At 43.5% G+C, this 26,735-nt stretch overlaps 2 protein-coding genes across 2 annotated transcripts; one reads left to right on the top strand and one right to left on the bottom strand.

Annotated features, from left to right (window-relative positions):
* On the bottom strand, nt 1–11,512 carry LOC117440907 (uncharacterized). The gene is made up of 9 exons (XM_034077128.2): nt 11,442–11,512; nt 11,311–11,373; nt 10,743–10,948; nt 8,436–8,583; nt 8,233–8,353; nt 3,188–3,348; nt 2,078–2,228; nt 945–1,081; nt 1–762 (listed from the first exon to the last, which is right to left on the bottom strand). Exons 1-9 carry the CDS (start codon nt 11,458–11,460, stop codon nt 743–745), a joined length of 1,026 nt encoding a protein of 341 aa, XP_033933019.1. The 5' UTR covers nt 11,461–11,512; the 3' UTR covers nt 1–742.
* Nucleotides 11,513–19,863: 8,351 nt separating this feature from the next.
* On the top strand, nt 19,864–24,469 carry LOC117440908 (uncharacterized). Its single transcript, XM_034077129.2, has 3 exons — nt 19,864–19,934; nt 20,765–22,294; nt 22,779–24,469. Exons 2-3 carry the CDS (start codon nt 20,815–20,817, stop codon nt 23,792–23,794), a joined length of 2,496 nt encoding a protein of 831 aa, XP_033933020.1. The 5' UTR covers nt 19,864–19,934; nt 20,765–20,814; the 3' UTR covers nt 23,795–24,469.
* The last annotated feature ends 2,266 nt before the right edge of the window (nt 24,470–26,735 follow it).

Here is a 26,735-nt window from a genome sequence, read left to right as displayed (position 1 = left end):
AGTAACATTAGCTTAACAATTACAAATGTATCATTTTAAATAATACAAATATAATAATTACTTACATTTATATAGTGCCTTTCACATACCCAAGGACGCTTGGGTATAATATAAACTCGTTATTTGGTACGCACAATAACTAATAATGGCCTTCAGAGGCTGCTAGGAAGGACAGAAAGTAACTAAGTACATGTACCTTCACTTAAGTATCAAATATCAACTTTTGGTATTTTTTATTTTACTTTTAAGTATGAATCATGCTTTTTACTGCATTTATGTAAAAGCTTTAGCTACTGCCATACTGTAAAAGGTAGAACAAATACAAAATACTGTTCCTCCACTGCTGGTTTAGCCTTCAGGTGGCAGCAACACCTCATAACTCAAAATATGTTCAGTGTCTTTCTTGATATTTCTTTAACTAATCCAACTTTAAACCCTAAACAAATAATACACCTATTGGCAAAGTATAATTTATGAAGGATTTCTTTTACAAACCACAAGTATTCTTTAGTCAAAATGTTGTAATTAAAATGTAAAAAAAAAAAGTACAACTGTATTAACAAAAACAAAAGAGACAATATTCACATTCAAATAGTAAATACTGAAGTAAAGTGTTATCAATTGAGACAAAAAAGAAAGAAAAATATTACATTTTGCACAAAAATCTGACCAATCAGAGAGCAGGAAACTCGACCTGGGAGCAGCTTTAGCGACCTTGATGACATCATCGACTCTTCTTCTTCTACTCCTCGACAGGCCGCGCTGACGTGAACAGATCAGGTGATTACATGACAACAACTTTATCTGTATCGAAACAAAGGTAATAACTGTTCTACAACAAAGCTTTAATTATGCTAAAAAGCTAAAATAAAATAGGACAAAGAGGTGTATTTGTATAATGTTGCCTCTACAGTTAACGTCCTGTAATATGTGTGCTTTAGTACCTTTAACACTGAGCCAGCTGTCGAAGGAATCTCCACCCTCCGGCATTTCGCATTTGTAGACCCCCTCGTCAGCTTTGGTCACTGCTTTCAGGGTGAAGTTGCCCTCTTGTTCAAACGGTCCGCGACCAAAGCGGTTACTGCACATTCAGAAAAAGTCAAAAAAGGCATCTTAACAAATCTGCCCAAAAAACCCTGCTGCAAATTAAACAAAATACAGAAACAGGTTGTTGTGTTTCCCGGGGACACTAAACAGTGACGCACCATCCATCTACTGCAACATTTAGTTACTTATTTTATTGAGCCTGGGACTTCAGATTTTCACTGCCGTATTTACACTGTGGCTGTGCATGTGACGATTAAGCCTTTACACCAGGGGTGTCAAACTCAAGGCGCGGGGGCCAAATCCGGCCCGCGACTTCATTTCATGCGGCCCCTCAAGAGATTGCAAAGAATATAATATGTTCATTATACGGTTACATGCCGATTTACAGAAGCACGTTGCCCATAAACTACATATCCCACAATGCATCTCAAATTTGACTTTTTTCTCAGAATTTGACTTTTTTTCTTGAAAATAAATTTGTTTTCTTAGAATTTGCCTTTTTCTCAGAATTACATTTTTTTTAAATCATTTTGTAACATTCTCAGTGAAGAGACCTGCAATGATTTGCCCTAGACTTCTGCTTTCAGACGTAGTTAATTATGAAGTTATTACCTTATCCGATAATAATCCAATGCAGAGGCAATAATGTCATATAATACATTATTTTATATATATTAAATATTTATATATTTTGATATATGGTCTTAAAGTTACAACCGGCCCTTTGAGTGCAACCATAATGCTGATGTGGCCCACGAAGAAATTGAGTTTGACAACCCTGCTTTACACCTTTGAACTCATAAATAATAAAGAAAATAAACAAGAACCAAGCAGAACAATACCATTAACCACACCCATGTGACAATTACCAGAAACGATCGATTACGATGTGTGTGTTGTGAACAAATAATTAGGATAATAAAACAATAAACAGGCTAACTTAGCATTTTAGCTCCAACACAGAGATTGGATGAGTAAAAAAACCCCTCAACCCATTTCTTCTTAATGATTAAATATCCTTAAACATTACTCGATCAAACGGTTGTTCTTGTAGTAGGAGGTGTGGAAGCTGAAGCTGATTTCCTTGGTTTTCTTATCTCTTTGGAAACAGCGCAGCATCACGTCCTCGCCCTCCATCACAGGAAGTGGAGGACTCTCAAGGACCACCGTCGTCACAGAGGCTGGAAAGAGCGGGAGAATATTTCACCTTAAACCTTTAGTAGAAATGTACAAATGCGTAATTTGAACACACTGTGTGGGAACTGCGGAGGAAATGAATAATATAATTTACATCACAGCATACCAAATGGAAAAAGCAGGGACACAAGAAATGTTCATTAAAACAGGTGACACCCTTCTGAATATTACAGAACAGAAGGAAGCCAGACGTGTGAAGAAGCCTCTGGGCCACAGCCATCGTGAACCGAGGCAAACACAACTTTACAAAGGACTGAATGACACTTACATTATACATTTCCACGATAGCAACCAGTGGCATGATAGGGACGTATGCGAGTAAAGAGCAGGCACATGGGATTTTAATATGAAGCTGTGGAGGCTTTAGAGCAGGGGTGTCAAACTCAAGGCCCGGGGGCCAAATCCGGCCCGCGACTTCATTTCATGCGGCCCCTCAAGAGATTGCAAAGAATATAATATGTTTATTATACGGTTACATGCCGATTTACAGAAGCACGTTGCCCATAAACTACATGTCCCACAATGCATCTCAAATTTGACTTTTTTTCTCAGAATTTGACTTTTTTTCTCAGAACAAGTTTTTTTCTCAGAATTTGCCTTATTTTCTTGAAAATATGAATTTTTTCTCAGAATTAGATTTTTTAAAAATCATTTTGTAACATTCTCAGTGAAGAGACCTGCAATGATTTGCCCTAGACTTCTGCTTTCAGACGTAGTTAATTATGAAGTTATTACCTTATCCGATAATAATCCAATGCAGAGGCAATAATGTCATATAATACATTATTTTATATATATTAAATATTTATATATTTTGATATATGGTCTTAAAGTTACAACCGGCCCTTTGAGTGCAACCATAATGCTGATGTGGCCCGCGAAGAAATTGAGTTTGACAACCCTGCTTTAGAGACTAAAAGAAGCCAGAATAAAAGGTGCGTACCAATGGAGACGTTGAGGCTGTTGCTCCTGTCCCCGGCTGGGTTCTCACACCAGTACAGGATGTATGAATCTAAATGAACAGGAGTGATGGTGCTGGAGAGTCGATGGTCTGAAGACACTTGACCGGGACACTCTGTAACGGCCCCCGTCCAGTCGTTAAACCTTTGAAGACAGAAGTGGTGGTTACCTTATAGTATAGCTTTGACTTTTTCTCGAAATCCAATGTCGTTTTGATTTGAAGTTAAATGTCTCCATGATGGATTGTCATGACTTTCGTCACAGATAATCACGGTTGCCCAGTGGATGGAACCCAATGACGTTGGTAAGAAACCGTTTTTTAGTCTGGTGCCAATAGCTAGTCGAGGTTTCCACTTATCCAGAGATACTTCAACATTTATACAAATCAGCAATACATTAATAACTTCATAATTCCAAGAAGATTAACTAATTCGTTGTGATCCGGACTTTATCGCTTGTGTCCTCATGAGGATCCCTTGTTTGGTTTTGACTATTGGATGGATTGGACATTTGTCCCAGGATTTTATTCTCAAAAGGTTGCTCGTCCCTAAACTCTTTTTCTAGCACCAAATATTTCCAAATTCCCATCGGCCTCAGCTCTGGTTCAAATTGAAATATCTCAACAGCTATTGAATGGATTGCCATGACGTCTGGTTCAGATATTCATGGTCGCCCAGAGAATGGATCTTAAAGACGTTGGTAAGTATCAGACTTTTCCTCTGGTGCCAAGGTTTTCTCTTATTCAGCAATACATTTACAAACGTATGATTCCAAGAACATGTACTGATTCGTTGTGATGCTCTGACTGTATCTCTTATTTCATCATGAAGTTCCCTTCTTTGGTTTTGACTATTGGATGAATTTGGACCAAACCTGGTTCAGACGATCGCTCCTAGGATTGAATTGTAAAACATTTGGTAGACCCTCAATATTTCATCTTCTTGAACATCCATGAAGTAAAAGTAATAATTCGTCCAAAATTGTGTTGGTACCCTAATACCTGCCTCAGCTGTATCGTAGGGTCCCAAACTCTTGATAAGACTTGAATATCTCAAGAACTGGGAACTTCTGGATGGATTAACATGAAGGTTTGTAAGAGACATTCATGATTACCAGAGGATACATCCTAATGTCTTTGGGCAACCTCAAACTCATCAACCACAGGAAGTTGTAATTCCAAGCAGCGGCGTAGCTGTGGGTGGGCCCGGGTGGGCCTGGGCCCACCCACATGCACGTCTGGCCCACCCACAGCCAATCAGCGCTTCATAGCGCAGAGCCGGGAAGCCCAGAAGGAAGTGCCACAAACGGCAGTTCATCTAGTGGCCGACAGGGGATGGATGCAAAAAGGAGCAATTCCCATAGACCCCCATGTTAACATGCCCAACTTTACAGCAGAAATAAACATGTTTCTAGCCTGGATCCAATAAAACGTATTCTGGATATAGTTAGATTCCACCTTCATGACAATGGAATAGGGAGTGCATTTTTTTACCGTGAGTTTTTATAGTAAGTAAAGTAACTTTTGCCGTGAGTGAATGAAAGTATTATTTCTTCTTGAGGTCTGCAGTTTAGCGTGTACACATTTGCTGAATATGAAAACACTCAGTGTGTGCCCACTGTGCGACTGTCAAGGATAAACAACCTGTGCCCCCGATATATGTTGTATGTATTATTGCTACACACACATTACATTGCAGTTTAAGTGTCGCCAACTCCGTTTAAGAGATCTATCCCCCGTCTGTGTGCGAGGGGGCGGGGCAGTTTACACACACGCAGCTGCTACAACATGCAGCAACACACACACGGAGGAGATGGCGGAGAGAACGCGCTCCGAGGTGTGGTTAAACTTTAGCCGTGTCTATGTGGACAATACTCGTTATCAAAAGTGCAATAAGAGTTTATCATGTGAGGGCGGTAACACGAGCAATTTGTCTAAACATGTATCAAAAGCGCTCCACATCCAGACGGAGGAATGCACCGGGTTCCACTGTCTTTCTAGCAGCTCTGTAGCCCCGCCCACGAGGAACGTTTCCACGTCAGGTGTTCTGTATGCTAGCAGCTCTGTAGCCCCGTCCACGAGGAACGTTTCCACGTCAGGTGTTCTGTATGCTAGCAGCTCTGTAGCCCCGCCCACGAGGAACGTTTCCACGTCAGGTGTTCTGTATGCTAGCAGCTCTGTAGCCCCGTCCACGAGGAACGTTTCCACGTCAGGTGTTCTGTATGCTAGCAGCTCTGTAGCCCCGCCCACGAGGAACGTTTCCACGTCAGGTGTTCTGTATGCTAGCAGCTCTGTAGCCCCGCCCACGAGGAACGTTTCCACGTCAGGTGTTCTGTATGCTAGCAGCTCTGTAGCCCCGTCCACGAGGAACGTTTCCACGTCAGGTGTTATGTATGCTAGCAGCAACACACGGAGTTAACTCAGTTATAAAAACCTGGGTTAATGATTAGAGGAAACTGAGTTATTTATTTTGTTAAAGTTTCAGCTATTCTGTTCACAGTTCTGTCTTCACATTATTTAATATGATTTGTTAAAACATTGTTTCTTTTGATGTGAAATATTATTTATTTAATTTAAATAAAAAGCAATGTTAGTTTTGTTCACAATTTGTTTAGTTAGTTTACCTTATTTTTTTCTCCAAAAGAACCGATAAAAGTAATGTTAAAGGACCGGATCGATAAGACATAGACATAGACATACTTTATTGTCATTTCAACAAGACACAGAGTGGACTATTAAAACGACATGTCGTTGTACTGGCTGCAGGAACAGGACAATATAAAAACTTGCTAAAATTGTACATATAAATAAATAATAGTGACGTGGTGCTGATACAATTAAAGATAAAGTGTGCGTTTAAAATATAAAGACTTACTATACATATAAATAAAATAGACATACTATATAACAAATATGTGCTCCTTACACAGCGTAATGTAATCTTTATGTTACTGGTCTGCTTGCTGTTCAGCAGTCTGATGGCTTGGGGAAAAAGCTTATGCAGAATCTGGCTGTTTTGCTCTTAATGCTGCGGAGCCTCTTTCCGGAGGGCAGCAGGGAGAACAGAGCATGTGAGGATGAGTGGGGTCTTTAAAAATGTTCTGGGCTTTTGTCAGGCAGCGTTTCTGAGTCTCTGATGGGAGGCAGAGAAACTCCGACGATCTTCTCTGCGGTCCTGACCACTCTCTGCAGAGACTTCCGGTCTTTGGCGTTGCAGTCTCTCGACCAGATGGAGATGGTCAGCACGCTCTCTGTGGTTCCTCTGTAGAACGTGGTGAGGATGGGAGGGGGAGCTGTGCAGGAAGTGTCGGCGCTGCTGTGCCTTCTTAAATAGTGATGTAGTGTGAGTGGACCAGGTCAGACTGCTCGTGATATGCACCCCCAGGAACTTGGTGCTGGCTGTAGTCTTCACTGCTGTGCCGTTGATGTGGAGAGGTGGGTGACAGTGCTTTTTGTTCCTGAAGTCGACAATCATCTCTTTTGTTTTATCGACATTCAGGATCAGGTTGTCGGTGTTCCACCAGTCTGTCAGACACCTCCTCCCTGTAGGCCTGTTCCTTGTTGTCCCTGATGAGTCCCACCACTGCTGTATCGTCCGCGTACTTTATGATGTGGTTGGTACTGAACCTGGAGCATAAGCGTAAGCGCTATCGATAAAAGTAGTAGTACCGTTAAAGCCTTAACGATACCCATCCCTATGTGGATGTCAGTTGTACACACATTCTGAGGCCGCCGTGCCTATGTTTTTGTTTTCACTGCTAATTTATGCTTAAGTTCTATTAGTGCATTAAAAATCATTACAATCATTAATGAAGTTTCAGCTCAGACCCCACGCTTAATATGTCTCCCCCTGGCCCACCTACATTTCTCCAGGCCCACCCACACAATAATTCCTGGCTACGCCACTGATTCCAAGACGAGGCCACAATGAAAATGAGCTTCAAAGCCCAATGTTCTTCTTGGTGTCTTTAAAGAGCCTGTGACACGAGTTCCCCCATCATCCAAACTCATCAACTTTAGTAAATATTGTCCCCTTGAAACCGTTACTGAACTGATTTTGGATATTTGTACTTTGATAACCGTTAATCTCAATGTTGACCATTTTCTGGATCTTCTCGCGGATTCTTCAAGTCCCGCCAAATGATGGGTGATGTCATTGCGGGCACAGCGCTCCAGCTGCACCGTCCAGGATCCCAGCATCTGCATGTAAACCTTTATATATATACAGTCAGATGTAAACGCACGACGGCGCACACAGCAGCAAGCTCAGACAGCGATGACAGGTTCATGTTGAACGTGTCTGAGAGCTCATATGAGGCTGAAGGATCGGTTTATGTTGTATCTTCTAAGTTTAGGAATGAGGTGCGTCAATATGGGCGATCATATGGTCATGGAGCCAGTGGTGGAATGGGACTACAAATCATCCCGGGACTCTCGACCGGCCCACTTCGGTACCGCTAGTAAGCTGTCAACGGGGGGAGTGGGGGATGTGCTAGTGACTTATCCGACCGGCCCACTTCGGTACCGGCCCATCGGGATTCGTCCCGATGGCCAGTCCGCCACTGCACCCAGCCCACGTAAACTGTCAACGGGGGGAGCCTCGCTGCGGGGAAACGGTGGACCTAGTGTCCCGATCGGAGTGGGAATAATAATAATAATAATCCGTGCATTTTATCCATTAATTTCCCAACATTGAGGTAAAAAAACCACACGTTTAATCCATGTTGGTGTACTACAACTACAAAAAGCATCGGTTTGTTTTCTCATCAGGAAATGCAGACCGGCTCAAACAAACGATCATTTAATGTTTCATATGTTCGCCGAATTGACATGAAAGCACTAATACATGTAGTTTCATCCACTTGAGTTTACAACCACAAAAATAATCGATTTGTTTTTATATCACATCCGACGGGAGGAAATTCAGCAGCTCTCACTCCCGATTTTTATTCTTAAAACGTGCTCCTGGTAGCTACTGGTTTATGTAAGGTAATTCCAAAATCATATAACGCTACAAGTAAAAGACCAACCTCATCATCTTCCACGGGGCGTTGTCGTCGGGCAGCTGGCAGCCCAAAGTGAACGCCTCATTGGAGAAGAACTGGCTCCTGTTGTGGCTCAGCACCTCCATGGAGGCCTTCGGAGGAGCGTCTTTGTCGGGGAGATAAATTAATATCAAATAAATAAATGTAAGAATCCAAACTAATCATAAAATCAATCTGAGTGTTCTGACCTTCAACCCAGAGCATGCTGTGCCAGTCGAGGACATACACTTCAGGTACGCTGCCATTATCGGCACAGGTGTAAACTCCCTGGTGCTCATGGGTAACGGGGTTCAGCTCATAGGTGATTCCTGCCGACGCTGGCCGGCTCGCCACAATCTGAGAGGAGAGCAGGCAGCTTCGGTTTCAAATGGCAACATCGTTGTTTGCACGCAATACATGGACAGACAGGTCTCATTCCCAGGTTTTAAAATACCGCCGTAGACTGTATACGATTATAAAGTAACGTGAAGTCAACCAATGGTCTGTGGACTACGATGTTGAAGCTTCGAGTTTGGCATTTTGGCCGATGCCTTCTTGGTTCTTTTGCAAAGTGACACAATAGTCAAGTTCAACCCAATGCAAAACAAATGTGGTTTGAAGGGGGTGGAAGTTGTAAGACGAAATAAAACACCACACAAACTAATATTTGTTATTTATTAGATCAGTGTGACCAGGATGGAGTTCCAAGATAGACTTCATTATCTTCTAATGTTTACCCCACATGACTCCAGTTACGGTATCCGTATTCGTCCCGTACGTCACGGTTCGGATGTCACAGTTCGGCACGCGCAGTCACACGGCGAATACAACTTTTTTTTACGAGTGGGAAAAAAGTCTGTCCTTCAGGGCAGCATCCACTACACTATTTATAATCCAGGGGGCGGTATTGCGCCTAAAAGCTGTTTGCCAGCCGCCCTTAAACAACAAATGAAGAACGAGAAGAAACACAACAACAAAACGAACTAAATACAAGAAGAAGAAAAGTTAGTATGGAGAGTTCAGATCTCACACACAGGAGCTAGAACCCACCTGCTTCTTTTAGATCAGCTGTGGGAACATGTCGGGTTCCCTGTGGACTGCAACAACGATGAAGTGCGAGAGTGGTGGATCCGACGAGGGCGGTGTGTCGGCGTTGTTCGATAGCGGTGCGGTATGCTGGTGGTAACACATGCCAAACATGCTAAATCATATCAGAAGGGATCACCCAGATTAGCTAATCACGGAGCCCGGCGAAAGACAACAGCAGGTCAACAGCTGATCCCCGCTGTGTTTAAGAAGCCAATAGACATGAGAGCCGAGAGACCAACATAAATAACGGAAGCTTTTGGCATAATGTTTTTCAACGACTTTGCGCTCTGGAAACATGTAAGACATTCTTTTTAGTTTTACAGCTTGATGAAACCTTTTAGTTTGACATCAGCCATTATAGATACTACGGCCATCTGAGTGTGTGGTTTGTTTTTAACTGTTTAATAAAGTTAATTATTCAAAATGTCAGAGTTCCTTATTTTGAAACTGAAACTTGCTCTACTGTTCAAACACAAATAACAACAAACCTGGAATTACGCATTTGGGACTTTTTTTTGCAATACATCTGAAACATGATCTTTTGCTTAACCTCAGCCAGCAGTCTGCTCCCTCGCTCGCCTGGTAGTCACACCCTGTTTCTCTCACACACTCTGTTGCACCCATCGGCTCCACTAGTATATAGGCCCCCTGCACTCTCTCCTCAGTGCCAGATCGTACTTCGCAGTTATTTCCCGCATTACCTCCCAGATTGCTCTCCCGGTTTCGACCCGTCCTGCCTACTCCTGGCACCCTCGCCCGTCCCCGCCCAGCCCTTTGCCGACTGTCTGCCGGTTTGTCTTACATCAGAACTTTTATGTGAAAACAAGTAATAATAAAGCTGGTTACCGACTTTCCCCGGTTTCCCGTGTGTTGCATTTTGGGTCTCAGCTCGTCCGTGACAAGTTTAGTCGAATAATCCTACTTTACGTCTAGGGTTGATGACCAGAGTCCATATGTTTGACTAATTTGGATTTAGGACTGGTTGTATTCTTTTAACTGAAATCAAGGACCCTCCAGGTAACTTCATGGTAAATGTATCGACAGGCATAGAAAAAGTTGCGTTTCTTCGTCACAACTCGCATCACGTAACTTTAGTTGCTGATTGAGTCGCCTAAACCTATTTTACGCTGATGAGTACTGACCTCATGTCCATATTGAGGACTATTTGCTTTGTGAAGCTTTATTTTGACTGAAATCAAGGACCCTAATGTGTCAAAAATTGCCACAAATGTAGGCCGATTTTATTGTAAATGTCCTGACGGGCGTATAACACCCTGACTAGAGTTGTGTTTCCTCGCCACGACTCGCCTGACGTAACTCCAGTTGTGGTTTTGGTTAAAATCTGCGGTCATGGAGACATTAGGAATCTAAAATCTGCGGTCATGGAGACATTAGGAATCTAAAATGTGGACTATAGTGCCTCGCACCTTCTTGGTCCTGTTTCCGGGCCTCATGTCGGTCCAGGCGAGATGCAGGTAGACCTTGTCTCCGTACTTCTTCTTGTCGGTGTGCGCTTTGCAGTGAATCGTCACATCGCTGCCCGCGCTGACGAACCATGTTGGAAACGCCTGCAGCTTCGTTCCGATGACGCCCGTGTAATTACTCTTGGGCTTTGCGTCCCGACGCTGCACATCTGAAGGCAGACAGGAAATAAAAAGTAAAATATTTCACTAGCAATAAAATTAAAAAAAAGACTCCTGCAAATCTCCAAAGTTTATTTATAAGTAACGATTTTTTATTATAATCATTAGTAACTACTAATAAGGAATGCGAAATGAAATAAATCTGTGCTTTGTGTATATTGCTATTTATTATTAGTGGATGAGAGGTCGTGCATTGGACATGTTACTTGAGTAGAAGTACGTAAGTATAACCAGGAGATTGTAGTTAAAGTATTACAAGTATACTATTATATAATATATGTTTAGATTATGTTTGCCATGCATTATGCTAACAGCTGATTTTGATATATGGTGATTTTCTGCAGATACTCACGATGAGAGGAAGGTCCATCAGAACCGCTCTGCACGCTCACAGCGGAGACGAGGACACACAGCACTGAAACACAGAGTTCAATGAGAGCTTAAAGTGTTTTAGTGAAGATATAAATGAGTAGTAACACTTACAGCCTGACGCGAGTCTCATCCTGATGAAGTCTCGTCACTGTCTGTCACTCCGAAGCTGATGCGTTTTAAAGGTCAGGAAGCGTTTGTTTTATCGGCCGTTGACCCTCGATCTGTCTTCTTTCCAGTGATCTGATTGGTCGGCTGGTTGATAACATATTTCGGTTTGGGGGGTTAAAGGTTGCTCTCTTTCAGTTTATTATTGACACATCTGTTTTTCTAATTTACTCCTAAATTAGATCCAGTTTAGAATATAAATATATTTTTTTTGAACATAAGTATAAAAAAAATATATAAATATTTTTGGTCTTATTTATTTATTTCACTGTATTATTTTCTTCTTATTATCATGATTATTATTTTTAAAGTGGACCTATCATGCTATATTTGAAACATATATTGTAGGGCCATACCTATACAACATGTCTGTGAAGTTCTTTTTTCAAAATACCAAACAGATCATGCGTTTTAGCCACGCCTCATTTCGCTCTATTTGCTCTTTTCCAGCCCTGTTTTTGCAAGGGCTGATTCTGTGAGAAGTCTTCTTCGCTGCTTTTGTGGCAGACTACAGCGCCACCTACAGGCCTGGCATATGTACTACAGCGTCTCCAGCGCTTTCGAGCGGCAATGGCCGGCCGTGGCCCAACCCCACATTCCCCTGACAGGTGGAGAGTTGCCCAATCAGTGGAGCACCACTCCTGTGACGTCAGAGATATTTCAAATCTGCATCAGTCTGTGTCAGATCCGTTGCAGCCCCGTTTTTAGAGATTTGGGTACGGAGGAAAAGAGAGAGGGTTGTGTTTTCTGACACTTGGTGATTTCCCGGGAACACCGGGGACACGTATTCATGTTTAAAAGACTTACAAAAGTGCATTTTGCATGATAGGTCCCCTTTAACATTTATTATGTTGAGAGGAGAAAAGAAAACATGGCGCTCTGATCTCCTCCTTCTCTCCCTCCTCCTTTTATGTATTCATTCATGTTTTTGGTAGAGCAACGAGGAGGAGGAGGAGGAGGAGGAGGAGGAGGAGGAGGAGGAGGAGGAGGAGGAGGAGGAGGAAGCTGCAGAGTTACTCTCATACCCGAACACCATGATGGGATTTACACCGCCCGAGTTTGGACCCTGAATCGGGACGAAGAGATTTGTACTTTTAATATTATAAACGAGTCTCGTAGTCAACCTACGATGATTTACCCACTGGCCTAGAAACCACACTTCCCTTTTTCTGATATATTAAGAATATAAAGCAAGGTTTAAAATGAATTTATGCAGTTCGATATGTTTAAGAACGAACCATCAGATGGAGTGAAACCTACAAACTATGTAGAATATAATCCTATGCAGCAGCAAAAGCACTGCAAAAATGCAGCTCATCCAGAATGCAGCGGCTCGTCTGGTCTTCAACCTTCCTGAATGTTCCCACCCCACGCCGCTCCTCCGCTCCCTCCACTGGCTTCCAGTAACTGCTAGAATCCACTTCCAGACCCTGGTGCTTGCGTACCATGCTGCGAATGGATCTGGCCCTTCCTACATCCAGGACATGGTTAAACCGTACACCCCAGCACGTGCACTCCGCTCTGCATCAGCCAAACGGCTCGCTGCACCCTCGCTGCGAGGGGGACCCAAGTTCCCATCAGCAGAAACACGTGGGTTTGCTATCCTGGCTCCAAGATGGTGGAATGAGCTCCCCATTGACATCAGGACAGCAGAAAGCTTACACACCTTCCAGACTGAAACTCATCTCCTTCGACTCCACTTCGAGCGATAGAACTATTAACAAAGCACTTATATACAAATAAAGGACTGGCTTATCTAAAGCCAGTTGAGTAGCACTTGAAATGTTTGGCTCTATGAAACCTGATGTACTTTATGATTCTGTTTTCTTCAAGGTTGTATTTTGTTGGTCGAACGCACTTATTGTGAGTCGCTTTGGATAAAAGCGTCAGCTAAATGTAATGTCATGTAATATATAAAAAATATAAAATATAAAATAAATAAATAATAATAATATTAACTACTTGTGCTATTAATAATAATACAACATAATAATATTTATATTACTACTAATATCAATATTAACAATAATAATAATAATAGTAATAAACAAACCATGTGAAATTATGTTTTGAAATTGGAATTAAAAATAATAAAGAAAATATCAAATAAATCAGCTAAAATAATAGACCATTTTTTTTTAAGGTAAAAACATTGTTATTAACACAAATAAAAAGTACATTATTCAAATTCAAAAGTGTTTTTTGTTTGAGACAAGAAAAAAGAAAAATAGGTTTGAAAGCGAGTTTTATTTTCAGCAAATTCAGGCTTCAGAATTTTTTTTTTTTATTCCGCAAATGTAGATTTAAAAATCTGTCCAATCAGAGAGCAGGAGACTGGAAGAGGGGGCGGAGCCAGGGAGCAGCTTTGGCGCCTTGATGACATCATCAACTCTTCTTCTACTCCTCGACAGGCCGCGCTGACGTGAACAGATCAGGTGATTACATGACAACAACTTCATCTGTAAACAGCTTTCACAACAAAGCTTTAATAATGCTTAAGAGCTAAATCAAATATATATACATTTACAAGGCACCTAATAAAAGTGAGATTTAAAAAAAATGTGTATAATGTTGCCTCTATATATACAGTTAACGTACTGTAATATGTGTGCTTTAGTACCTTTAACACTGAGCCAGCTTTCGAAGGAACCTCCAGCCTCCGGCATCTTACACGTGTAGACCCCCTCGTCAGCTTTGGTCACTGCTTTCAGGGTGAAGTTGCCCTCTTGTTCAAACGGTCCGCGACCAAGGCGGTTACTGCAGATTCAGAAAAAGTAAACAAAATACCGAAACAGGTTGTCGTGTTTCCAGGGGACACTAAACAGTGACGCACCATCCATCTACTGCAACATTTAGCTGATCGTATTTTATTGAGCCTGGGACTTCAGATTTCCACTGCCTTATCTTCACGGTGGCTGTGCATGTGACGATTACGCCTTTTCATATTTTAATCCACAAATAATTAACCAAATAAACAAACAAGAACCAAGCAGAACAATTCCATTAACCACACCCATGTGAACATCACCAGAAACATATCAATTACGATGTGTGTGTTGTTAACAAATAATTAGGATAATAAAACATTAAACAGGATAACTTAGCATTTTAGCTCCAACACAGAGATTAGCCGCGTTCACACTGCAGTACTTTTCCCACAAAGGTTCCTGAGAACTCTTCAGTTCTCATGAACTAAGTACAGATCGCGTTCACACCGGAAAAAGTCCCTGAGGGAGGATTAGGCAAATGAAGCCGCTGACGTCACTTCTTCTTCTTCTGCTTTGGGTTTACTGGCAGGCCGCAAACCACTTCACGGCGTATACTGCCGCCCGGAGTCCCCGGCCGGAAGTCCCCGGAGTTGGGGAAGGCTTCAGTAGAAGCTGCTGGAGTCCCAGCAGCTTCTACTGAAGCCTTCCGAGTAAATCGCCAGAATGCCGACACCTCCTCATCTCCACCGCTCCCATGTTTTATTTTGTGTTGCCATAAGTTAGTCTCTCTGCGTTTCTGCGCTGGGCTAATGCTAATGCTAATAATGCTAAACAAATTGGGTTTAAAGGGGGGCGAGTTGTAAGACATAATAAGACACCACACAAACTAATATCTATTATTTATTGTGTGACCAGAGGCCTGTGCTACGAAGCCGGTTCAACATCACCTGGATATGTTTGAGTTAGCCGGTTCGCCTGATCCAGTGGTTTTTCTGTCTTTATGGATATTTTACAAATCACCCTTTTAAACTTTATTCTTTACGTGTGCCTCGGAAATAATTGTTTACATTAATGGTGCCCAACACGTTTGAGACCCACTGAGATAACACGGAGCCTCTCAGTCTGACAGCAGAGGACTCTCCTCCACTTTGTTGTTGAAAAACTCCTTATATCCGTTAGCGTAGTTCGCTAGCACCAGAAGCTAACAACAACGATCTCCGGTACCGGTGCGCTCTCTCTCCCTCGTGCACGAACACAAAATGGCTCGTTCCACACACACAGAGCCGAGTTTGAATGAAACACAGAGACCCAGACGTAATAGCACTGCATCATATTATTTTCGAATCAATACTTTTTTTAATTATGATTCTTTAAAAAAAAAAAAAAAAAAAAAAAAAATTAAAAATAATTTTTCCTCCTGGTCTCTCGCACCCCCCCTGTCATGCCTCTGCGCCCCCCACTTTGGGAGCCACTGGCCTAATCCAAAACATACGCGCTCTCGCTAAGCGGTCCTACGACGCAAGTGGATCGCTCAAGCCAGCCGTGTCCTATCTTGTTAGGTGCGCGTTCACATGAGAGGGGTGGTATCTGGAGCATTCGACCAATCACAAACATGGAGAAGCGTACTGACAGCGCAGCGTCATACTTCCTGAATGAAAAGTGAACTTTAATATTAGACATATGAAGAAGATAAACTTTAAACATCCATGAGTTAAACACTTGATCAGGATCAAAGCCTCAGATCTGCAGCTGCAAGGTGAACACAGCTGGAACAGAACAAGTGTTGGAATGCGTCCATCAGCAGGTTCATGATATCACTGCCCGTCTAAAACACGATCTGACTCTCATTACCTCTGACTCAGTGTTTCCTCAACTTAAGGTGTTGCTAAAATAATGCTTCTCATCCAGTCTGTGACGCTGTGAGTGCTGCACGGCCAGACACGCTCAGTGACTCAGATCAGGAGATATGATACATTATGAAGTGATATGCCGCGGACTGTACTTAATGTACTCTGATCCGGTTACTTATGTTGTGGCCGATATTTAAGTGCTTTCTTAACGCTAATGTTATAACAGTCAGACTGCTCTGAAGATGGAGGTGATATTCTATTCATGTTCACGTTCACACAGTCGGTGATTTCTGCCGGCCGTCTTTCCTGCGACGGCAGCTTTTCTGTATTTCCTTTCTCCTGTAATATGACTTGATCGCTTTAAACTCCGCACACTGAGCTCTGATTGGTCAGCAGGTGGTGCTTTCACTGAGTTGAGCTCTAGTTACCATGGAGATCTAGCCTTTTAAGAAGAGAACCAGCGTCGTAGGACCGGAAATCCCGAGTTTCCCCTGAAGTTAGCCGCTAAGAGAACATCCGGCTTCGTAGTGCAGGCCTCTGTACTTCCAAGCAGATGGATTATGTAAGAAAACCATCAACAAATCTGGACTTTGCTTTCCGTGTCAGAGGTTGGCCCCAAAATAGAGTTCATTATCTTCTAGCGTTTACCCCACATGACTCCAGTGTAAAGATTAGAGGTGTGTGTGTGGGGGGGGGATAGGTTAAACAAACAAGACCTTTACCCGGGGAAATGTGTGTGTCCAATGTGAAACCCTTAACTCAACACACACTTATCTTAAGGGAAACCTTAAGCACTAAATGTAATCTGAACCTCAGCCAGCAGGATAGTCGCCTAAACCTACGTTAGGGTTGATGACCTGGAGTCCATAAATGTGACAGTTTGGATTTAGGACTGGTTGTATCGGGAGGCTTTCTTTGAACTGAAATCGAGGACCCTTTGTGTCCGAAACTGCAACAAATTTAGGGTAATTTCCAGTAACTTCGTGGTAAATGTATCGACAGGCATAGAAAAGGTGGCGTTTCTTCGCATCAGGTGACATTAGTTAGTCATTGAGTCGCCTAAACCTATTTTACGCTAAAGGGGTACTGGCCTCCTGTCCATATCGAGGATTGTTTTCTTTCTTCTTCGTTAAAATCTGCGGTCATGGAGACATTAGGAATCTAAAATCTGGACTATAGTGCCTCGCACCTTCTTGGTCCTGTTTCCGGGCCTCATGTCGGTCCAGGCGAGATGCAGGTAGACCTTGTCTCCGTACTTCTTCTCGTCGGTGTGCGCTTTGCAGTGAATCGTCACATCGCTGCCCGCGCTGACGAACCATGTTGGAAACGCCTGCAGCTTCGTTCCGATGACGCCCGTGTAATTACTCTTGGGCTTTGCGTCCCGACGCTGCACATCTGAAGGCAGACAGGAAATAAAAAGTTAAATATTTCACTAGGCTCCTGCACATCTCCAAAGTTTATTAATAATTAACGATTTTTTATTATAATCGTTAGTAACTACTAATAAGGAATGCAAAATGAAATAAATCTGTGCTTTGTGTATATTGCTATTTATTATTAGTGGATGAGAGGTGTCCAATTACCTAATTTAAGAAAAACGAAACCATGAAAATACTATTTTACAAGTGAAGGTCGTGCATTGGACATGTTACTTGAGTACGTAAGTAAAACCAGGAGATTGTAGTTAAAGTATTACAAATATACTATTATATAATATATGTTTAGATTATGTTTAGATTATGTTTGGCATGCGTTATGCTAACAGCTGATTTGCCCTGCTGTAGTTTGAGCAGGGGCGGACTGGGGGGGGCCCGGGGATTCATTGACAGACAGGCCCACGTAATGCGCGGCATGTATCGGCCGGCCGGCGACGAAAGTATGTTACTTAACAAAAAACCCTGCATTTAATGTTATTTTGGACAATTATTCATATAGTAATCATTACCTGAGCCCTTGAGTTGCCTAGAGCAGTGCTTCTCAAAGTGTGGTCCGCGGACCACTGGTGGTCCGTGAGCACCCCCTAGTGGTCCGTGAGTATATTGGTAACATTTCACAATTTAAATAAATGTATTTATTTCAGTTTTCCGCACTCTCGCGGGGATATCTCCGCAATGGAGTAAGCTTAAGTTTCGATTGCATCGATTGCATGATATAGCCCAGTGCAACACCTTCGTCACACATGTTGCCACTTGTCTGTACCATTTTCAGGAGATTTGTAATCTGTTCTAGAAAGATGATGTGTTTTGGGATGTTTGTGGAGTTAGGTGGTCCGCGAGTGTCTTTTTATTGGTTAAGTGGTCCTTGTTATGAAAAAGTTTGAGAAACAGTGGCCTAGAGCAACATAGTTACAGCATATATTTAGTGATTTTAATGTGAACAGATCATTGATGCAATAACATCTGGACCCAATTTGCCTGACTTGACACATGGAATAAAACATGGGCGTAGGAAGCATCCTCAATGTGGGTGAGACAATTTAACAGGGGGTGTGGGCAGGTGGTGGACCTCACCTCTAGGGGGGTCCGGGGGCATGCTCCCCCGGGAAGATTTGTTTTTAAATGTTCAAGTCCCCGACCAGACCTACATTTGGAGTGTGGACTGCTACTTGGAGAGGTCCCAGTTCACCTCCTGCCCTGCCGTGTGCCCTTGAGCAAGGCACCGGACATCCCCCTTCCCCCCTCACTCCGCGGGCGCTGTACAATAGCTGCCCACTGCTCCTAGTGCTAGGATGGGTTAAAAGCAGAGAACACATGTCACTGTGTGTGCTGTGTGCTCTGCATGTGTGACCATTGAAGAGGGTTTCATCCCTCCCAATTCTTCTTCTTCTTCTTCTTCTTCTTCTTCTTCTTCTTCTTCTTCTTCTTCTTCTTCTTCTTCTTCTTCTTCTTCTTCTTCTTCTTCTTCACCGGCCCACACACAGCACCGGCCCACCGGGGAAACTCCCGGTATTCCCGATGGCCAGTCCGCCCCTGGGTGGAGCTAATTTTGATATATGGTGATTTTCTGCAGATACTCACGATGAGAGGAAGGTCCATCAGAACCGCTCTGCGCGCTCACAGCGGAGACGAGGACACACAGCACTGAAACACAGAGTTCAATGAGAGCTTAAAGTGTTTTAGTGAAGATATAAATGAGTAGTAACACTTACAGCCTGACGCGAGTCTCATCCTGATGAAGTCTCGTCTCTGTCTGTCACTCCGAAGCTGATGCGTTTTAAAGGTCAGGAAGCGTTTGTTTTATCGGCCGTTGACCCTCGATCTGTCTTCTTTCCAGTGATCTGATTGGTCGGCTGGTTGATAACATATTTAGGTTTTGGGGTTAAAGGTCGCTCTCTTTCAGTTTATTATTGACACATCTGTTTTTCTAATTTACTCCTAAATTAGATTCAGTTTAAAATATAAATATTTTTGGTCTTATTTATTTATTTAAAAAAAAAAAAAAATGTTTTTTTTGTCTGGCCAATAATCCGGTTATCATATGGTTGATTCATTCAGTGTGTTAATCATTTTAATAATACCTAACAACTATGAGTAAAATGCAAATGTATTACCTGACTTCCTAAAAAATAAAAAAGCATCAGGGTCATTTTCTATTTTCACTGAGGAGTGTTTCGTTGTAATCTAGTGTCCTCACAACAACGGCCAATTAGCAGGTTGTTTAATGGACTGTTTAACATTTATTATGTTGAGAGAACATGGCGCTCTGATCTCCTCCTTCTCTCCCTCCTCCTTTTATTTATTTATTCATGTTTCTGGTAGAGCAACGAGGAAGAGGAGGAGGAGGAGGAGGAGGAGGAGGAGGAGGAGGAGGAAGCTGCAGGTTACTCTCAGACTCGAACACCATGATGGGATTTACACCGCCGGAGTTTGGACCCTGAATCGGTACGAAGAGATTTTTACTTTTAATATTATAATGCAGTCTTGTATTCGACCGACAATGATTTACGGACACATCAGGGTGTACTCATTCGACATGAATGCACTCATACTTGTGCTCCACTACATTTATGAGGCTTGTACTTTTTATATAACTAAATGTACTTCAATGTTAATTTATGAAATACTTCTATAACAAGAATGTAATTGTCCCTGTTGATTATATCTGGCAATAATCTCACATTGGCTCGTATTGTTGCATTCAAGACAATGTTTTCACTACTTTTATTGAAGTAAAAGGTCATATAATCTACTGCAACATTTAGCCTATCGTATTTCATTGAGTCTGGGACTTGAGATTTCCAATTAAGCCTTTAAATCATGAATACATAATAAAGCAATACACAATTACCAGAAACAATCAATTACGATGTGTGTGTTGTAATAAATCAAGAGACACAGGCATTTTATCAGCTCTGTAGAAATATATATATATAGTTTGATGCTATAAATAGTAGCTTTACAATTACGATTTTAATAATGTATTTGATGTGAGCATTTAGGCAAATAGAAAAGGGGCTTACAACGAATGCAGACTCTTTTTAATTCAGAGGTAGGATCATGCATGACATTTCACACAGCAGGACGATCCCGAGAGGATTCGTGTGTGACAGAAAATAGCTGAAGGTAAAACAGAACTGCCCTTTACTGAGGTGATCTTTAGCAGCCTGGAAAATAACAGAAAATGTAAAAAAAAAATTACTGAGACTGAAAAATGTCAAATTGGTTATGAGTGTTTTGTGATTTATACTCAATTTTTCCCTCTGTCCAATCAGGTGCTGATTACAGATCGACAAATACTAAATCGAAGTCTGACACCATCACAATGGATAACGTCCAATCAGAAGACTTGATTCAAGACGGGGCGGGGCTTGCCGATGCCCTTGGCAACACAGATCCCAACGCTAATTTAGGGGCGGAGCCTAACTTCAACCTCAATCTCACTCTGACTTCTCAAAGCAACCCCCGCCCAAGCAGAAAAGGAGGCGTGGCTAAAGACGATTCATCGAGACAAAAAAGTAAAATTCCAGCTCTGTGTCTCACACCGACTGCCGAGCATTCGCTGAAATCCCCAAATCCAAAATGTACCTCCACTCTGAACCCCAAGACACAAAGCAACATTGCGTTAAGTCCAAAACCCAACCGGTCGGAACAATCGACCATCGCGACCAGCCAGAGAACAACCGAACAAATCAAAAGTCAGTCCTTACAGGGATCGGATCCTGTCTCGAACCACAAAGCACATGTTTCACTGACAACAAAGACTACTAACAAAGTAGCAGGGAGCCTAAAGATGCCGACACACGATACCCAGTCGCCAAAAATGCTTCAACTTCCCATAACCGCGGACTTCCAGAACCAGAAAGAGAATCCAAACAGTCCAAAACCCGCCAATCAAACCCCAATTAGCACTAAAGCTCCAAAACAAGACCCAGCGAGGCACGAATCAAGAACCCACAGTTCTGAGATGCCAAAGTCTCCGAATCAAAAGGCGGAGATGGTTCTGCTCAGTGCCAAGAATCCTCAACCGAGTTCTGTCAGTCCCAAACCATCAACACAGAGGAACTCTTCCGGGACGAGCAGCAGAACCACATCAGGGTCTAGGGAGAAACCGCAGGGTAAAGATTCAAGTGTTGGTTCCAGATCGAAAACCCGTGCAAATGCCAGTCCTGACCCTAAGACTGCACCGGGGTCCAAGGAGAGCCCGGAGTCGAAGAGCCGTTCTGCTTCCAAAACCAGTTCGGGATCAAAGGACAGCTTAGACTCCAAAGCCAGTGCCCTTCGTAGGTCTGGGACAGGTTCCAGAGATAGCCTGGATTTTAAAACGGCTACTGAAATCAAAGTGAGCAGAAACAGTCCCGATTCTAAGACAGCTGTGGGTTTGAAATCCGGCATGGGGTCAAAGGACCACCTGGACCTTAAACATCCTTCAAACCTTCAAGCCAGTTCCCGGTTGAAACCTGGTCCGACCCGATCAACTTCTAAACCTTCTCTGGTTGCCTCTAAGACGGACCTTGTTGAATCTGCGACCCACTTGACGTCTAGAACCGGATCCAAAGACCTCAACGAAGCAAGCTCCAGTGCTAAAGCTACTCCAGATGCTAAAGCTGGTTTCGATTATTCTAACTCGGGACCAGTTCGGTCCAGTTTGAAGTTGGCTCTGGCAGATTTGTCTCCCTCTTCGTCGCTTCCTCCGAGACCAAGGCCAGGAAATAGGAGTCCTGCTTACGGTTCTGGCAAAACTCTTGGTTCTAGTCCAACTGGACCAACAAGGGAAGTCCTGAAGAGTCCTGGTTCTGCTCAAGGTAATCAAAGTATTCCATTTTATTTTAGGAGACATAATTGTCAAAAAGTAAAGTGAAAAACATAATGTATCTTTCAAAGCTCAGGGTGTAAAGATTGAATCAAAGGTTCAGTTAAAACCAGAACTTTACAATATGTCAACAATACTGAAACATATTTTAATATAATATACTTTAATATTGTCTGTATTATTGTGTTGCATTGTTGGAGAAGCCGGTGACCTAAGATGTTCAACGACATAATTACTTGCTATGTTAGTTTGACAATAAAGAACCTTGAACTTTGAAGTCGGCCTAAAATTAACTACAAAATGATCCTCAATGGTCGTAAAATAACTAAACGTAAAACAGACAACAGGCCCGTGGACGTTTTGGTTTGGTTTAAGTCTTAACCGTGACGCCCATAGCAAAAACGTTATACTATCATCGCCACGCTTTTGGATCATCGGTCGGTCTTAATCCAACCTGTTTCCTTGTTTAACTTCAGGCCCGGTGGCTCCTTTGGCAACCTCCAGCCCCAAAATCAGAACCACCGTTTCCCTGACGATGACACGAGCATCCGCACCGTGTGTCACCGTGGAAACGAACACCAGCAAGACATCCCATTATACCAGCATGTCTCGGGGGCTCACCTTTGACTCTATAACGAAGACATCCACGAGGCATGTCGACGAGGAAGAAAGGGTGGATGTGATGATACACGGCGCCCCACCGAGTCACCTGGGAGACACAGATACCAACAACGCTCTACCGTCAAGGGGTGAGGAAAGTAGGAAGAAAGGCGAACAGAAAGACGGTACTACATCTACCCTCCATGTTCTACCTCCAGTGAGGAGGGAGAAAGCGACCATGACTGACCCGAGTTTGGGGCTCCATTCCTGGGGAGGTGAGCGCAGAAATGTGGGCGTCCAAGCGGAGGTCGAACGCTTGACTTCCAACGAGTCAAGTTTGAAAACGGGAGTTCCTTCCTCCAGTAGTTTGATCTCACCAACGATGATCCAGCACATTTGCAAGATCGATATCGAACTTAGCAGCCAATCGGTGTCTGAATCTGGAGAAACCGATCGCGCAAGTTCCCTTCCCGCCTGTTTGCGTACGTACAGCTTCCGGGAAAACCCCGAAATCCCATCGGAGCTACGACTCGGACAAAACCGAGGCGTTAGCGTCGAGAGCTTCTGGGAAGAGGAAGAAGGAAGGGAGAAAACGGAGGAGGAAGTGGACGTAGAGGAACAGGAAGATGTCGGGAGGCCTCAGAAAGTGGTGTGGGACGACCAGGGAAGAACGTGGGAAGTTTACGGCGCCTCGGTGGACCTGGAGTCTTTGGGAACGGCGATCCAATCCCACCTGGAGTCAAAGATCCGGGAGCAGCAGAAACACATCCGGACTCTGAGGCAGTCCGTCTGCTCCGAAAGCAGCCTCAAGGCGTACCGGATGAGGAAGAGGAGGAAGAGGAGCGCAGGGATGCTGGGATGCTGTAGGAAGACGCCCAACGTGGAAGAGTGACACGAGACCGGAAAGTAAAAAAAAATCCTTCGAAATGAAGACTTTGAAAAGGTGTTCGCATGTGCACATGATATGATAGGCCTGCACGTATTTCCACTGTCTGTATTATTAAAGTAGAGTCGCGATAAGAAAGTAGATCCTGGAATGATTGCGGTGTGAAAGCTGGATTCCGAAAAGCTTAATTCAAACGTTTGGATGACTTGAGGTTCATATTTCTGGAATTAGAAAGTTATGAATGTCTTATGAGTAAGAGACGCCAATTATAGAGGCTCATGGTCAGTTACTTCCAGGTCGGTATTCATAAGATATTACGTTAAAATGCAGCCGCAGAAACACATCCGGACAGAGCGGAGGAGGAGGAGGAGGAAGAGGAGGAAGAGGAGGGCAGGGATGCTGCAGGAAGACGCCCAACGCGGAAGAATGACACGAGTTCAGAAAGTTCAAAAAATCCTTCGTACTCAAGACTTTGAAACGGTGTTCACATCCTTCAAAGACCCTAGCCTCATCCCGATACCCCTCCTCGACTCCTCCTTTCCCTCACTCGCGCCCCTTCCTTGCGTCTTAGCTCCGCCTCCGTAAGATGCGAGCGAGAGACACGAGGAGGTGACGCGAGGACCAGTGGCGGATTTAGGATTGTAGGAGATCCGGGGCTTAGCCCAGGAGTCGTAGGGCGCAGTGGGGGGATGGGGGGGGGGGGGGGGGGTGCAGGGGTACAGTGCTATTTTCTATAAGTGGGGGGTGGACCGAACATCCTTTAGGGGGGTCGTCACCTCCTCTCGGGGGGTCCGGGGGCATGCTCCCGGGGCTTTTCAGAAAACATCCGGGGCTTGAGCCCAAGTAGCCACCCCCTAGCGCCGCCTCTGGCGAGGACAGAGGAGTCCTCAGGTATTCATTGGGATGTCCTCGTTCACTCAAACGTCACTCTTAAACGACGCCATGTGCTCAGCTGTACCCCCTCTCATCGGGCTGAACTGGAGAACCCTTGGAACCGGCCCGTTTGGGTTAAATATTTATTTAAATGATGAATCTTTCTCTTGTTAGTCAAGGAATTCAATGTGTGATGGTTGGTCCTGCTTTTGTGTTCCGTTTTGGTGTAATAGGTAGCCTACATTTAAATAAAAATATAATTATAGTAATGTGAAAGCCTTTTAGAAATGAATTGCACATAATAGTTCCCACGGAGCTGTGAGCACTCATCTTCCAGTTGTGGGTTTCCTCTGTTGAAACGGACCAGCTGTGAAGGTGGGGGCGGGGCTTATATACGCGAGTAGTGAAAACACTTCCGCGTAGTCTGCTCGCGTGTATCCTCCCTTTCGTCTCCTCCCTCACCCCGCACCCCTCCTCCCTCACCCCTCCTCGACTCCTCCGTGTGCATTTCAGCTATTGGGACGTCCTTCAAAGTGGCGTGTCTTGATCGATTTCCGGGTCAAGTCCCGGAGGAGGGGAAGAGAGGAGACGAGGAGGGGTATTGGGATGAGGCTTCTCTCAAAACTCACGTATTCACTCTCGATTTCAATATCCCCCCCCCCCCCCCCCCCCCACACACTTTACTCACACTTGGATTGGGACTACTTTTTATGCTTCTTTGTACTGTTTCTGTTTCTGATTTCATGTAAAGCGTCTTTGGGCACTAGGAAAAGCGCTATACAAATCAAATGTGTTATTATGTGTGTGTCCAGCACGTGATAGGATAGGCCTGCACGTATGTCCACTATGTGTCTTAATGAAGTAGAGAAGCAAAGTAGAGAACGCAATTCCTGGAAAGAAATGCTGAAACGCTTAATACAAACATTTGGATAAATTACGGTTCATATTTCTGGTGGATGGATTGGGAATGATTCTCAGCATTCAGACACGATAGAGGCTAACGGTCGCAGTTACTTCCAGGTCGGTAGTCGTTAAATATTACGGTAAAATAAAAAATAAAATCAGGTTTTGACCCAAGATCAATGTCCCGACTAACCTGTTGGCGTGGATCGTAAAACCTGAACGTAAACACACATGTTTTATTTTCCGTGGACTAAAAAGCGTTTGAAATGGCAGAGGACGTTTTGATGAATGACATAATTCTGGTTATTTAACAGAAGCGTTTATGTCTACAGCGGGAGTCGACAGCTCTCTACTCAAGTGCTGCTAAATATTTCATCTACTTCCTTTTTACAAAATACCGTCATCACAAACTACTCGCGCTCGGGAACCCGGAGAAGTGTGTGTGTGTGTGTGTGTGTGTGTGTCTTTTCTGTTTTCCATCCCTCTCTTTTCCGTCACCCATTTTCCTTTCACATGTTAGTCCTTTACTTCCTTGTCTCCCGTCTTTCCTTCTTTCCTTTCCTTTCGCTTCCTGGTCACATCCAGCTCTGCTCCGTCGATGGGATTTCTTAAGTAGAGCATATAGACTTTCCTCCTCCTCCTTCATCATCATCACCACGTTCCTTCGTCCCTGTGGAGTTACGTGTTTGATGGAACACCGGGTTGCTTCTCTGAATTATTCAGAAACATTAAAGTCACACTTGTGTTAACAACACGGTCTCCGCCATGTCTTATTCAGCCTGTGTGTGTGTGTGTGTGTGTGTGTGTGTGTCTTATTCAGCCTGTGTGTGTGTGTGTGTGTGTGTGTCTTATTCAGCCTGCGCTTCAGATGAGGCCTCACACCATCAGTCTTATGCTATGCTAAAGGGTCCTCCTATTGGCTGGGACAAAACTGCTGCTTGGTGGGGGTTCTCTCTCCTGTAGTGCGTGCCAATTGTCTGCAAAGGCTTTCATCCCAAAGTTCAAGACGGCAGTGACATCACTATGTAACACTCACGCTTACACAAGAAAATAAAGAGCTTTTTGAGCATTAAAGCGTGGAGACATGTCCAGTGGCGGCGCCAGGGTATGGCTGGGGTAGGCTACAGCCATACCAAGAAATGGCTTAGCCCTACATTAGCCCGACCATGAG

Source organism: Pseudochaenichthys georgianus, unplaced genomic scaffold (genome assembly GCF_902827115.2).
Source record: "Pseudochaenichthys georgianus unplaced genomic scaffold, fPseGeo1.2 scaffold_1323_arrow_ctg1, whole genome shotgun sequence".
Lineage (NCBI taxonomy): Eukaryota > Metazoa > Chordata > Actinopteri > Perciformes > Channichthyidae > Pseudochaenichthys > Pseudochaenichthys georgianus.
Note: the sequence above shows the minus strand (reverse complement) of the source record. Positions and strands in the feature narration are given on the sequence as shown.

Coding starts and splice junctions, on each gene's coding strand:
- LOC117440907 (XM_034077128.2), bottom strand. Junction 8,584..10,742: donor CCGGAAACAGGACCAAGAAG/GTGCGAGGCACT, acceptor CTCTCCTCTCAG/ATTGTGGCGAGCCGGCCAGC. Junction 763..944: donor CAGCTGGCTCAGTGTTAAAG/GTACTAAAGCAC, acceptor TGTTCACGTCAG/CGCGGCCTGTCGAGGAGTAG.
- LOC117440908 (XM_034077129.2), top strand. CDS start 20,815: ATGGATAACGTCCAATCAGAAGACTTGATTCAAGACGGGGCGGGGCTT. Junction 22,295..22,778: donor GAGTCCTGGTTCTGCTCAAG/GTAATCAAAGTA, acceptor GTTTAACTTCAG/GCCCGGTGGCTCCTTTGGCA.